This window comes from Ochotona princeps, chromosome 14 (genome assembly GCF_030435755.1).
Source record: "Ochotona princeps isolate mOchPri1 chromosome 14, mOchPri1.hap1, whole genome shotgun sequence".
In the NCBI taxonomy this organism is placed as follows: domain Eukaryota; kingdom Metazoa; phylum Chordata; class Mammalia; order Lagomorpha; family Ochotonidae; genus Ochotona; species Ochotona princeps.
The window spans coordinates 33,868,229-33,882,413 of NC_080845.1; the positions used below are offsets into that span (position 1 = coordinate 33,868,229).

At 40.8% G+C, this 14,185-nt stretch overlaps 1 protein-coding gene across 1 annotated transcript in view; it reads left to right on the forward strand.

The window, feature by feature from the left end:
• The window catches only part of RIGI (RNA sensor RIG-I), a 48,068-nt gene that overhangs the window by 14,459 nt on the left and 19,424 nt on the right, over window positions 1–14,185 (forward strand). The window contains exons 6-13 of the mRNA XM_004581059.4: window positions 528–635; window positions 982–1,135; window positions 2,039–2,297; window positions 4,886–5,048; window positions 6,388–6,492; window positions 9,047–9,204; window positions 10,163–10,298; window positions 13,586–13,734. Of these exons, the coding sequence (XP_004581116.2) occupies window positions 528–635; window positions 982–1,135; window positions 2,039–2,297; window positions 4,886–5,048; window positions 6,388–6,492; window positions 9,047–9,204; window positions 10,163–10,298; window positions 13,586–13,734 (1,232 nt within the window). The remainder of the gene's footprint in view (window positions 1–527; window positions 636–981; window positions 1,136–2,038; window positions 2,298–4,885; window positions 5,049–6,387; window positions 6,493–9,046; window positions 9,205–10,162; window positions 10,299–13,585; window positions 13,735–14,185) is intronic.

The following is a 14,185-nucleotide window of genomic DNA, read 5'->3' on the forward strand; positions in this document are numbered from 1 at the left end:
CACCTCTCATACACACAGAGGGGCTCTTGTGTAAGGTCACTGTGGGCCTAAAAGGCCCCATAATATTTCTAGACGCATATTTCCATGACTAGAGATTTACACAGTATACCATATAAACAGTTCCTTATAAAAGGACAGTAAATATTGGATTAATATTAATCCAATTAATAGGATTAATATTAATAGGATTAATTAGGATTAATAATATTTGGCATTTAGAAAAAAAATATGATTTTAGGATAATTCATTAAAAAATGTATGAGCTACTTCTACAAGTAAACAATGCAAGTTCCCCCCGCCCCTTGGGGGAGGATCATTCCAGAATAAAATCAACGACTATAAGTTACTTTAAATGTATCTGATATGTTAAGATCCTTACGTTTCTTTTCAGTAAGGCCAGCTAAGTTTACCTTTAGGAAAAAAGTTCCCCTTGCTACAGTGAGAATTCATATCTGTTGGATAATAGCTCTTGCTGTGATTTCTGGAAGCAGTATCTATTCAGTAATTTTGTTCCTTTTGCTTTACAGAAGTATCTTTTGCTAAGTTGTGCAGCCAGTTGAAACCAAGAAATTACCAACTAGAGCTTGCTTCTCCAGCTATGAATGGAAAAAACACGATAATATGTGCACCTACTGGTAAATCAATTGATATTACATAGTTTGTTTCTTTTTTTGTCTTTTGTTGAATACTGGGACAAAATGGGCAAGCTCATTCCTGTTCCTTTTGTCTTTTGACAAAAGGGAGTATAAAAAGGCTCAACTTAAGAAAAGAAATGCCTTATTTTAGTTTGCTTTTGGTCCTATTTGAGTGCATGTTACCTAGGAAGTAGCTTAATGTTTTTTGTTTTTTTTTCGGTTACAATTCTGCAATTACTAGCTCATGTAAATGATCAATTTCTGGTTAGTTCACTGGTATTAGAGGAGTCAAAAAGACAGACCTAATGTTAGTTACATGTTTTCTTCTTTCCCTGTGTGTTAAAAGGTTGTGGAAAAACTTTTGTTTCACTTCTTATATGTGAACATCATCTTAAAACACTTCCACAAGGACGAAAAGGGAAGGTAGTTTTTTTTGCTAATCATGTCCCTGTGTATGAACAGCAGAAATCTGTGTTCTCAGAATATTTTGAAAAACTTGGGTAGGTACAACAATTGCTCCAATGTCCTTTTTCTCCAGCTTTGTGTAATGCCTTTGCGTCTGCTTTGTTTTTTTTTTTTTTAATTGTTAACAATCTTACATAGTTAATTACGGTGTAAAGGTTTAGGGGCTATAGGGATGTGGGTAAGATTTTTATGTCCATATTGTTTCCTTCATGTATCTGAGGTAAAGGGGGATATTGAGGGAGAAGCCCCACCCAGTTTCCCACCCGCCCAAAGTCCCGGATTTGAGGCATGCTCTGAGATACCTGCTCAAGTGGTTGTAATAGTTCTCCAGTTGTGAATCGCTGCCACTCTCGCCATTTCCAGCTCGATGAGGTCATTGAAGAATCAATTGATTGTCATAGTCAATCATAGTCTTTTTTTTGCTTTGTTTTTTAAAAGTCATGATTAAAATAATTTTATAAGAGTTGGCATTTATATCAATTAGGTATAATTCCTAATCAAGTCTTAATTTTTTTGTTAGACATACTAAAAATTCTAAACCCTTCTAGTTTACTTTTATGGTATAAATAAAAGATTTAACAGATAATAAACCCAAGTACTTTTATATAGAGCATGGATATCTTAACTCGAACACCCACCCTGATTTGACATTTAAATATCACATTTATCTTTTTTAGTGATTTTATAATTTAATAATCCTCTTTGATCTACTGTTTGTGCTGTTAGTGACTTGTAAGAGTGAAGATATACACCTGTAAACTACCTTGCATTTATTGCTTATTTGCTATGTCAGGCTTTGAACAAAGAACTTGTCTGCAAATGTATTCCTTTTGGACCTAGGAGCATTACTGAGTTAAGTTCACTTAGATTCTGTTTCATCTTGGTGGCTTCCCGTTCATGTTCCAGTTGGTAATGGGGGATTTTTGATTCTTTTCCAGGTACAGTGTGGCAGGTATTTCTGGAGCAACAGCTGAGAACGTTCCTGTGAAACAGGTTGTGGAGAACAATGACATCATTATTTTAACACCCCAGATTCTTGTGAACAGTCTGAAAGATGGAACTGTCCCATCGCTCTCTGTCTTTACCTTGATGATATTCGATGAGTGCCACAACACTCGTAAACAGCATCCATACAATAAGATCATGTTCTGTTATCTGGATCAGAAGCTGGGAGGATCTTCAGAACTGTTGCCTCAGGTATCCCCACGGCCAGAACTCCCTGGGAGAGGGATAATCTCTAAATCCTGTTCACTTACTCCTGCGGCCATAAGGAGGATGCCTTCCCAGCTCCTAAGTCATTGTACAACTTGTTGATCAATTTTGATTCATTCATGTGTTCAGTTAACATGCAGTTGTGCCTCATTATTCGTGGAGGATTGGTTCTAGGACACTGCACAGATGCTGAAATAGCTGCACGCTAAAGACCTCTTTACATAAAATGGGGTATATACCTACATATAACCTGTATACATCCTTCCATTTTATTTATTTCTGAACTACTGATTACACGATGCAAATGTTATGGAAGTGGCTGTTCTACAGGATTGTTTAGGGTATAATAGGGGTAGAAGTTCACACATGTTCCAGCGGGGATACAGTTTTGTTTTTAATATTTTCCAGCGGTTGGTTGACTCTGTAGGTATGGAGGACTGACTGTATTGTGTGCCTCCATGTGGCTAGAACCATGCTAGGCATTGGGGATACATGTAGAAAAAGACACAATCTTTTCTGTTAAGTAACATTAGTTTCCTAGCAAGTCAGATATGTAAGAATTATACCACAAGCATACTGTGTCAGCTTGACACGAGGGTGATCAGAACATGAGTGAAAGCATTCCTGTGTATTCAGTGAAAGTGGGCCACCATATAATAGGTGCTAGCTTAGGCCCAAACTAAGGCCCTACCTGGAGTGGTCCAGGTGGATAGCTGGATGCTTTTAGTAAGAGGGTGCTGGTTGTCTAGAGGCACAAAAGTACCAAAGAGTGTGCTGTGCTCCCTATCTGAGGCCAGAGCATGAAGAAGGAGATGAAATGGAACAAGGGAATGATGGAGGGAGATGCTTGGAGACTCCAGACAGCATGGTAGATGTAGGCAAGTAAATGAATTAGTATGAAAGGCAAGGAGGAAAAACATCTTCGGTGTTACCTGAGAAGAGACAGGAAGATTCAGTCAAGAGACTTGTTCTTGGATGGGCAGAGAATCTCTGGTGCGTAACTCCCCTCTTCTCTCGAATATAGGAAAAGTAGATGAATTGCTGAGAACTGTCAATATGGAAAAGGGGTGGAAAGTTTGGGGGAGGATGGAGAGGGGTTGAAATGACAGGAAGAACAGAGAAGGATATACTGAGGATTGTTTCATTATATTGGGGATCCAAATGAAGTTGGAAATCAAGAATTTAAGGGATGCCAACCTGCACGTGTATTCAGCTTTCCAGTCCTAATAATTACCAGTTTAGGAGAGGCAGTTTAGAAGAAACTCAGTATGGTGCCAGTAGATCAAAAAAGGGGAGAGAACAATCATATTCTTTAGTTTTTTTTTTTCTTTCAGAATAAAATTGATGTAAACTAGTTTATTTGCTGGTGAGTCAGTTATTCAGGTATTATTGAGTGGTTAGTGGTGGAAGAAATTAATATTTATTAGGTGACCATTATACTCAGTCTTTACAAATGTGTTTCTTTTTAGTTTAAAGATTTATTTTATTTATTTGAAAGGCGTAGCTGCAGAGGTTGCAGTTGTGGGAGAGAGAAAGAGGTCTTCCATCCACCAGTTCACTCGTCGGATGGCAAAGCCGAGAGCTTCCCCTACATTTCCCATGTGGGTGCAGGCGCCCAAGGACTGGGGTTATCTGTTGCTTCCCCAGTTCATTAGCACTGAGCAAATCTGAAATGGAGCACCTGGGACTTGAACCAGCACTCACCCACACGGAATTCCGGTGACCTAAGTGGCAACTTAATCTATTATGCCAGCAACAAATGTTATCTTTCTGAAACCACACGTTTTATTTATTTATTATTTATTCTTATTGGAAAGTCGATTTTCAGAGAGGAGGAGAGACAAAGATCCTCCATCCACTTGTTCACTCCCCAAGTAGCCACAATGGCTGAAGCTGAACTGATCCAAAGCCAGGAGCCAGGAGCCAGGAGCTTCTTCCGGGCCTCCCACGTGGATGCAGAGTCCCAAGACTTTGGGCCATGCTTGACTGCTTTCCCAGGCCACAAGCAGGGAGCTGGATGGGAAGTGGAGCTGCCGGGACACAAATCAGCACCTATATGGGATCTTGGTCCATGCAAGGCAGGACTTTAGCCACTAGGCTACTGTGCTGGGCCCACAGCTACCATTTTAAATACTGATTGTTTCCCAGCTTTATGGAGAACTAAAGATAAACGTCCGAGGACATTCAGCCAGCATGGTGTGGCTGAAACACACTGACAATGTGCCTATTGTTAGTCTTTTTCCCTTCCACGTGTTTTCCATGACATGAAGGATGCAAGAGTTATGAAAAGAGAAGTACTGCGTGGATGGGTTTCCTGTCTGTTTCTGTGCTGATCCTTTTTTAGCCAAGAAGTTGTGACTCCTGCGCTTGGTGCTTTGCCTAGTGAAGAATTTTCTGTTTTTATTTTCGCTGAGAATGCGAGGGGAAACCCGATGTGCTTCTCTCTGAAGGTAGTGAAAAAGAAACGAGAGAGAAAAACAGAAAGCCTATTCCAACAGGGAAGAATTCCTCCTGGGCCATAGATACGTCACACGGTTTCTCAGACATCAGATGACTTGGAATGTTCTTTCTAGGTCATTGGAATGACTGCCTCTGTTGGTGTGGGGGATGCCAAGAACACAGCTGAAGCTGTGGAACATATCTGCAGGCTGTGTGCCTGTCTGGATGCCTCTGTGATAGCAACAGTCAAAGAGAACCTGGACGAGCTGCGGCAAGTTGTTTATACACCCCAGAAAAGTAAGCGGGATCCAGTAACAGGGCCTTTGGAGTATCTGATTCTTGACAATCCTTCATCTAGAGCCAGTTAGAGGAACACTACATTTTGACCTTTTCTCTAATCAACAGAAAATATTTAACCCAAATTTGGCAAGTAGTCACATGTTCAGTCTCGCCTTCTAACTGAACTCTCGTCTCAGGCAATGGGTAAACTTCAGAAGTGGCCTGAAATGAACAATCATCCCTTATTCTTAAGTACTATACAGCACCTGTCATGGAAGAGGTGCTGAATAAAGTTAAGCATGCAGATAAGCAAGGACTGGGCTCAGTGCTTCCCTGTGCTCCGGGTCTGAGGGAGATGCTTTGTAGTCACTGGTGTTTGAATTTCTGAAAATCACAACTGAAATAACAATATCTGTGTTCATCAAGCCTTGTCTCAGGATATGATTTTTAAAAGATCGATCGATCCTGGGAAGGAGAAAGGGTCAGAAGATATGTGTATCCTGCTCTCTGAGCAGCAGGTGACTTACATGAACCTAAGGCAGAATAAATCCACCAGGAGGAGGGAAGAGTACAGTTAAGCTTGTTTTGGGGACTTGGGGAACTGTCTGTAAAGAATTAGAGAAAGTACCCAAGCTTTCTTTGTGTTCTCTTTGGGTTATCCCATGATCCGGTCACTCTGAGCTTTCTGTCGTCTCTAATCTCGTAAGCAAAATTGTGTTACATTCCCCTGGGCTCCTTCAACACATCCTCTGGTTTTCTCTGACTGTCAAGGACAGAGCTTCCTGCTTTCTTCTTAATGTGCTGCAACACCACCTTCCCCAGAAGAATTAGACATTCCTTTCCTGGCATTCTGTAACACCTTGCAATACTTTCCTCAGAAAACCCTGACATGGTCATGTATCTCTCATTGTGAACAGTCCTTTCTACACACACAGTGTGCCCTTTTGAAGTGTCGCCATGACAGGGAACATGCTAGACAGTTCATACTTGTGTTGAAAATGTACAGTCAGAATGATTATATTAATGTGAATGCTCTTGGGGGGTGGTTGGGGAGGGAGAATATTAATGCACAGAGGCAAAGTAGCCGGAAAGCCAGTGAGAAATAAGATCAACTCAAAACTGTGAAGAACAGAAAGATGTTAGGCTGTTAGGATCTGAGCAGGAAACAACAAGGAGCCATTTCTACTTTTGTTTTGTTGTTTTGTATTTTGGCACTTTTATCAGTTAGATCACCTGCGCATGAACTTTGGACCTCAGGTTCTCCAAAGGACGTTACAATGGCAGAGGAAGGCTTGGAGATTACTTTGAACTATGATGTTTTCTTCCCCAAATATATTTAACTTTCCTTTGGTTCTAGTTTTCAGGAAAGTTGAATCACGGAGCACCAACAGATTTAAATACGTCGTGTCTCAGCTGATGAGGGAGACAGAAAGCCTGGCAAAGGGTATCTTTGAAGGATTTGGTGAGTTCCATTCCAATTTTCCGTTAAATAAATCCTATATTCTGTATTCTCAGCGCTTGGGGATAGCTATATGTTGTTAACTAATGTCGTTTTACATTCTCCTTAACTCAGAATGTCAAGGCCATATTCAGTGGTTGACTTTTCTGATTATAAGGATCCTTAAAATCACTCCTTTATTCTCAGTTTTTTTTTTCTTTTAAAATCCAAAGTAAATTCATCTGGGTGCGCACAGCTGAAAAATAGCATGAAGGCATACTAGATGAAGTCAGCATTTCTCACACATTCCAAATTAGCTTTCTGTCCTGGCATTGATACTTGTATGAGTGAAGTCTCCATTCTTCCCTTTTTAGTTCTTCATTCACAGAGTATTTATTTTGCAAGGCAAAGGAAATACTAAAATTAAGGACATAGTCCCATACTACTGTGGCAATATGGGAAAAAATTGTTGAAGGGGATTATGGGGAGGGAGGAACCCCTATAACTACAAAACTGTATCATGGAAAATATTTTTTAAAATAAATTCAATTATATTTGAAAAAAAATACAGTCCCTACCCTTAGGAGGCTCATAGTGAAATAATGGAATTGTTATTAATGCAAAATGGTTGCGTTTGGCAGGCAGTCACACATTGCTTATCGCGTTCGTGCGTGGGAACTTTGTCCCAGACCAGGCTGCATAGAAAGTTTTGGAGGAGTCAATGCCTGAAACAATTTTTTAAAAAAAAAAAATTTATTTACTTTTATTGGAAAGGCAGCTTTACAGAGAGAAGATACAGAAAGAAGGATCTTCTGTCTGCTGACTCACTCCCCAAGTGACCACAATGGCCAGAGCTGAGCTGATCCAAAGGCAGGAGCTGGGACCTTCTTGCAGGTCTCCCACATGGGTGCAGGGTCCCAAGGCTTTGGGCCATCCTCTGCTGCTTTTGTAGGCCACAAGCAGGGAGCTAGAAGGGAGGCGGAACAGCTGGGGCAAGAGCTGGTACCCATATGGGATCCTGGTGTGTGCAAGGCAAGGACTTTAGCCACTAGGCTACCGCACTGGTCCCCTGAAACAAATTTTGAAAAGTCAACCAAATCAAGTGGAGAATCAAGGGAAGTTGAAAGCATAGAGTGAGCCTAGAAGTTTTAGAAGCTGTAAGCACTTTTTAGTAATCCTAATATGTGAATAGTGAGAAGGATTGAAATTAGAAGAGAAAGAATTGGTAGACAGGAAAGGCCTGGTGTGCGAGCCTGGGCTTGAATTTACCGTAAAAGCAACGGGACAGTTTTAAACAGTTTAGTGATATGGTAAGGTTACCAGTTAATGGAAGGGAAGAAGTCGTGTGCAAGGTGCTTCAACTGGAAGAGCTAAGGTTGAATGGATAGCTGGATTTGAGGGGACTGGGGAGGGCAGAGATGAGGTAACTTCGCCTACACTTCTGATTTGGATACCTGGGGCTTGCCAGTAGGTTCTGCTGCCAGAGATGGAAGCAGGTTCAAGCACAAGAGGAGTTGAGAATTTTGGAGCTGTTGAATTTGTGGTGTCTAAAGGACACCTCATGGTGTGTTCCCTTCTCTGATACTTATTTTCCCTTTCCTTTTTCTTTCCAAGATTGTTAGGACTCACACAAATAGACTTGTCTGCCCTTTCTTCAATTCCTTCCCATGTAACTGGATAGCCTTCTCAAAGTACTGCCTTTATCACATAAATATCCTGCTTAAAACTCTCTGTAAACCCTCTAACTTGATGGTGTGTGTTCTTCATGAACCATAAGGTTCTACTTATCTTTCCAGTTCTCTCTTCCCACGTGGCTTGTTTGATGTAGCATTTGTTTCAGCATGTTCATTCGTTCATGCAGTGCTAGGTGATTATGCAAGGTAATGGGGAACAACACGGACCCTGAGACACATCTCCTGTCTAGTCTAATGGTAAACCCCAAAGTAGATGATGATGATGATGAAGCAGCTGGAGGCAGATGGGTGGTGGTGGTAAGGTGTGCTTCACCAGTTGTATAAAGGTCAACAGACTAGTGAGAGTGCAGGCACCTCTGCCTTGTAAAATGCAGGAAGGGGAGTCAGGCAGATCACAGAGCCAGTGGTATGAGTCTTCTTCCTTAATAGAGTGAAATACTGGAGGCTGGGTGCCTTGCAAGGAAACAATGCTCACAATTTTGGAGGCTGAAAGATGACATAGCATGATGCTGGCTGTGGTCAAGGCCTTGTGACAGATGGGAGCACGTGCAAGAGAAGAGACAGCTCCAGACAGGAAAATGAAGATTTACATCGAGTTAAACAACATGCTGAATTACCAATGTGTCTTCCATGATTAACAATGCCACACAATGAAATATTTTTTTTCTTAGCCAGTGATTGCCTCCTTTGTCTCTCCCCTTCCCCTAGAAACAACAAGAAAAAATAGCAAATTGGGAAACAATGAGTTCACCCAATTTTTCCTTAAACCTCAACCCATTCCACCCTGATCAACCATGTAATTATTATAAAAAATAAAATTGTAAGAAGTGGGGAAAAAATCTTCTCTGCTTATTATGCCATTGAAAGAAAATTTTTTTCCCTAGAAAATTTATCTCAACTCCAGAATAGGGAATTTGGAACACAGAAATACGAACAGTGGATTGTTGAAGTTCACAAAGCCTGCAAGGTGTTTCAACTGCCAGACAAAGATGAAGAGAGCAGGATTTGTAAAGCACTGTATTTGTGCACTTCCCATTTGCGGGTATGTTTTTGTGTGTGTGTGTGTGTGTGTGTGTGTGTGTTGTTTGAAAGGATAGACACAGCGGGGCTGCACTGTGGCAGCTGAAAAAACGCTCCTTTGCTCCCAAGAGCTCACTTAGGAAACTTTCCAGAAAGTTCTTATAAAGCAAACTCCTAAAGCTATCCTATTAACAGCATAGTTTATTTACTGAAGCTTAACACTAAAGATGCAGAACTGAACCAAAAGCTCAGACTCTGTGCTGCGCCTCCTGCACTCGCATGACTGACATGGCTAGGGAAACTCTGAGTGATGATGACAGATGTGGCTCTTGGTATGTGATCAATGGTGGCCATGTTTAATGTTCAGTCAGTGAGTCCTGTTGCCATTTCTGGAAGTGCATGTTTCCTTACCCTTGTTAAAGAAATTTAGAGTCCTGGCTATCCAAAAAGTTAAGGAACAGCAGGAATAGCCATCTTCTCTGCTTATTATGCCATTGAAAGTATTTTAACATGCATTCAATTAGCATGTATTTGTATTTTAATAAGCTCAGTTGAAACTGGATGCAGGTTGTAAGTGCCACAATTATGAGAAAAATATGTTTAGAAATTAGTTATGGGATCAGATGTATGAAGAATTTGAGTCTGAATTATGAGGGCAGGTAGTTGTGGAAACTGATTTGCTTTTGTTACTGCTTTTAAATCTTTGACATGTGTTTCTACATACTCATATTCTTTCTAGGTAGAGTTCTAGAATCCAAAGTAATTGTAATGAATCAACATTTCTGGCTGAGATTTTTCAAAACAGTATTTGATTCAGAGGTTTTATCGTGGAACCCTTAGAAGGTACTCATCTTAAAACTGAGTTGGAATAGTGTTAAGCTTTCTCAAAAGCAACTGTGTTAAGTGCAGCTAACTGAACTAGAGTACAGTTGCTATGCAAGACATCAGAAACCTACTGAAACAGTTTTTATTTTACACAGAAATACAATGATGCTCTCATAATCAGTGAGCATGCCCAAATGAAAGATGCTCTGGAATACTTGATCAATTTCTTCAATGATGTGCGAGCAGCAGGGTTTGATGAGACAGAACAAGATCTGACTCGGAGATTTGAAGGTGAGTGATGCTGTCAGAGGAAGAAGCTATGGAAACTAACCTGCTGCTGTGGAGAGACTGCTGCTCATATGTTTCTGGTTGGGAAGAAGAGAAGATGGCAGGATTTGCCAAGTACTTCCTATGCAGATTAATGGCATTCCCTTGAAAAATGCTTTAATAGTCTTATCAAGGCCTAAAACCACAAAAAGGTGTTTTAGTCATATAAAAACTATTATTTAAATATATTGTTATATAAGGAAACCCAAAGTGACCCATAACTCCCCTCCCTTAGACTAACACAAATACAGAAAAGATATTAAATGAAAATGATTTTTTAAAGATTTATTCATTTTTATTGGAAATAGAGAGGAGAGACAGAGAAAATTATTTGGTTCACTCCCAAATGGCTGCAATAGTTGGAGTTGGGCCCATCCAAAGTCAGGAGCCAGAAGCTTCTTCTAGGTCTCCACGCAGGTGCAAGGCCCCAAGGCTTTGGGCCATGCTTCACTACTTTCCCAGGCCATAAGCAGGGGGCTGGAGAGGAAGTGGAGTAGTGGGGACATGATGTAGCACCCATATTGTATCCTGACACTTACAGGTCAAGGATTAACCAATTGACCCACCATATTGGGTCTGAAACTATAATTTAAATTTTTCCTTTTCTTGATTTCCTTTTTGTAAAAGTAATTGCTTGTTCGTTTGTTTATTTATTTATCTTTGGCCTGTTCTGAAGTATTTACTATACTATGTGGAATCAGCTATTAGTGGAAACAATCTGCTAATCAAATTATAATACTTATTATAAATTCCAAATAGCCAAGTGACTCTTTAAATTTTGTTTTTTTTTTTTTTTTTGGTTCTTTGAAAGATTTGTTTATTTGAAAAGTAGAGTTACAGAGATTGAGATTCAGGAGAAAGAAAGAAATCCTCCATCCACTGCTTTGCTTTGCAGTGGCCAGTTAGGCCAGTCCAAAGAGAGACAGGAGCCTAGAGCTGCTTCTTGGTCTCCCATGTAGGTGCAGGTGTCCAGTCACTTGGGTCATCCTCCACTTCCTTCCCAGGTACATCAGCAGGTAACTAGACTGGACGTGAAGCAGCTGGGACTCAAACTGGTGTCCATGCGGTGCTACCACTGCAGACGGTGGCTTTACCTGAACGCCACAGTGCTGGCCCTCCAAGTGACTCTTACGAGGATATTTGAGAAGATTTATGGAGAAATGAAACTAAAGAGTTAAGTTTATTTTGGGTCAGCACCATGGCATAGAAGGCAAAGCCTCCACCTGTGAAACCAGCTTCCTGTATTGGCACCAGTTTGTCCCAGCTGTTCCAGTTCTGATCCAGCTTCCTGCTCATCGCCTGGGAAAGTAGTAGAGACTGGTCCAAGTCCTTGGGCTCCCAATTCCAGCTTCCTGCTGTTGCGTACCCTGGGAGACAGCAAGTGATGGCTCAAGTAGTTGGATCCCTGCTACCCATATGGGGAACCTGGATTGAATCACCAATTCCTGGCTTTGGTCTGGCCCAGCCCCAGCAGCTATTAAGTGTATTTGGATGTAAACTGATGGATAGGAGATCTATCAAACAAAGTAAGTAAAGAAATACATACATTTTAAATCCATGCTGCTGGGGTTGGCATTATGGCACAGCAGGCTAACTTTTCACCTGCAGCATCCCTTATTGAAGAACTAGTTCAAGTCTCAGCTGCTGCACTTTCTTTCTAGCTCCCTGTTAATGAGCCTGGGCAAGCAGCAGCAGATGGTCCAAGCGCTTGGTTCCTGCACACACATGGGAGACTGGAATGGGGTTCTAGGCTCTTGGGTTTACCCTGGCTGTTTGGGGCGTGAGCCAGGGAATGAAGATCTGTCATTTTGCATTTCAAATAAATCTTTAAAAAATACAATTTTTCATAATGTGCATTTCTGTGAACTTTTTGAAGCTGCCATGTAAAAAGCTAATGGTGTTTTTTTTTTTCCACAACCTCTGTGTTCTAGGACCTCCAATGATTGTTGGATTGAAAAATAATAATTGTTTTGATATGGAGATTGATATATATTTTAATTAAGGGTAGGAATAAGATGAAAATAAAGAAAATGTTGGAACTTCACTGATGTGAGCTACTTGGATAATAACTGTTTAAATAGTGGGAGAACATTTCTTTTTCATGGTACAGCTAGATCCAATCTGTATTATTTTCATCACTTTTATAAATCTAGACTGTCAGCAAAGACTATAAGTCAAGTACTGGTTTTTAGCATTCTCCTGATTCCCTTGGTATAAATGTTGGCACTAAAGTTAGTTTTAAACCACTAGCAGGATGTCACTTAGCTGGTATCTAAAAGAAGAGCAGCAGTACACATTTTTCAGTGTCCTGCTGTGTGGACACAACAGATGTAAATCACCACAAGAATATATATATAATAGTGAAAAGTAATAAAATGTTTGGCTGTTTACTACATTTTTAAAAAGATTTACTTATTTTTATTGGGAAGGCAAATTTACAGAGAGAAGAAGAAGAAAGATATTCCATCTGCTGGTTCACTCCCCAGGTGGCCACAACAGCAGGAGTTGAACTGATCCAAAGCCTGCAGCTACTTCTGGGTCTCCCACACGGGTGCAGGGTCCCACAGCTTTGGGCCATCCTCGACTGCTTTCCCAGGCCACAGGCAGGGAGCTGGATGGGAAGTGGAGCTGCTGGGATTAGAACCGGCGCCCATATGGGATCCCGGGTGTGCAAGGCGAGGACTTAGCACTGAACCATCGCACTAGGCCCTGTTACCTTAGTTTTTAATCTAAGTTATTGAACTACAAGTTTATGTAATTAAATTTTTAATTATTCAAAAATCGGCACACACAACTGAGAAATTTAACAGTTGACTCTCACGATCTGTTATGATTTGTTTCTAGCAGATGTTTTTAAAGATGAAATCTTCAAATTTTCCCATTTCAGCATATGCATTAGATTCCTTATTCATTGTAATGGCCAAATTGTTTTAATTTTAAATGCATGGCCCATAATCTATTGAATTATGTGCCTATTTTTAATTTTTTCAGTCTAAGAACATCCTTAGAGCTGTCTCTCATTACTTTTTGAATTAGTTATGGCTCAAATTCCGAGATGTTGAATTATTGGAATTTCAAAGAATGTATGTGTCTTGTGTTTTGATATTGCCAATGACTTTCCTGAAAATCACATCCATTTAAATTGGAATTTATAACTCAGAAAATTCTAGACAGAGAGACCTAAACTATCAAGGTTACTGCATGTTCTAAATGTTTGGAATTTGTGTTTGTAAAATGTTCCCCACTTACAGCAAAGGTGAAGGAACTGGAAAGCATTTCCATGGATCCCAGCAATGAGAATCCTAAGCTCAAAGAACTCTTCCTCGTCTTACAAGAGGAGTACCACCTCAATCCAGAGACAAAAACCATTCTCTTTGTGAAAACCAGAGCCCTGGCGGATGTGAGTCTTGCTTTTCTTCTGGAGAACAAACTGACCCAGAGCCACTTAGGGACGAGACGGCTTTTCCTTCCTGCTCTGCAGTCCAGGGTCCACGTGTGGTTCTGTTTGAGTCCTCATTGTGTTCTCGTTACGTTTTCCCTTGCATCAACACCTCATTGTCTTTTTTTTTAAATTTTATTTTAAAGATTTATTTTTATTACAAAGTCAGATATACAGAGAGGAGGAGAGACAGAGGAAGATCTTCCATCCGATGTTTCACTCCCCAAGTGAGCCGCAACGGGCCAGTGCACGCCAATCCAAAGCCGGGAACCTGGAACCTCTTCCGGGTCTCCCATGCAGGTGCAGGGTCCCAATGCATTGGGCCGTCCTCAACTGCTTTCCCAGGCCACAAGCAGGGAGCTGGATGGGAAGTGGAGCTGCCGGGATTAGAACCGGCGCCCATATGGGATCC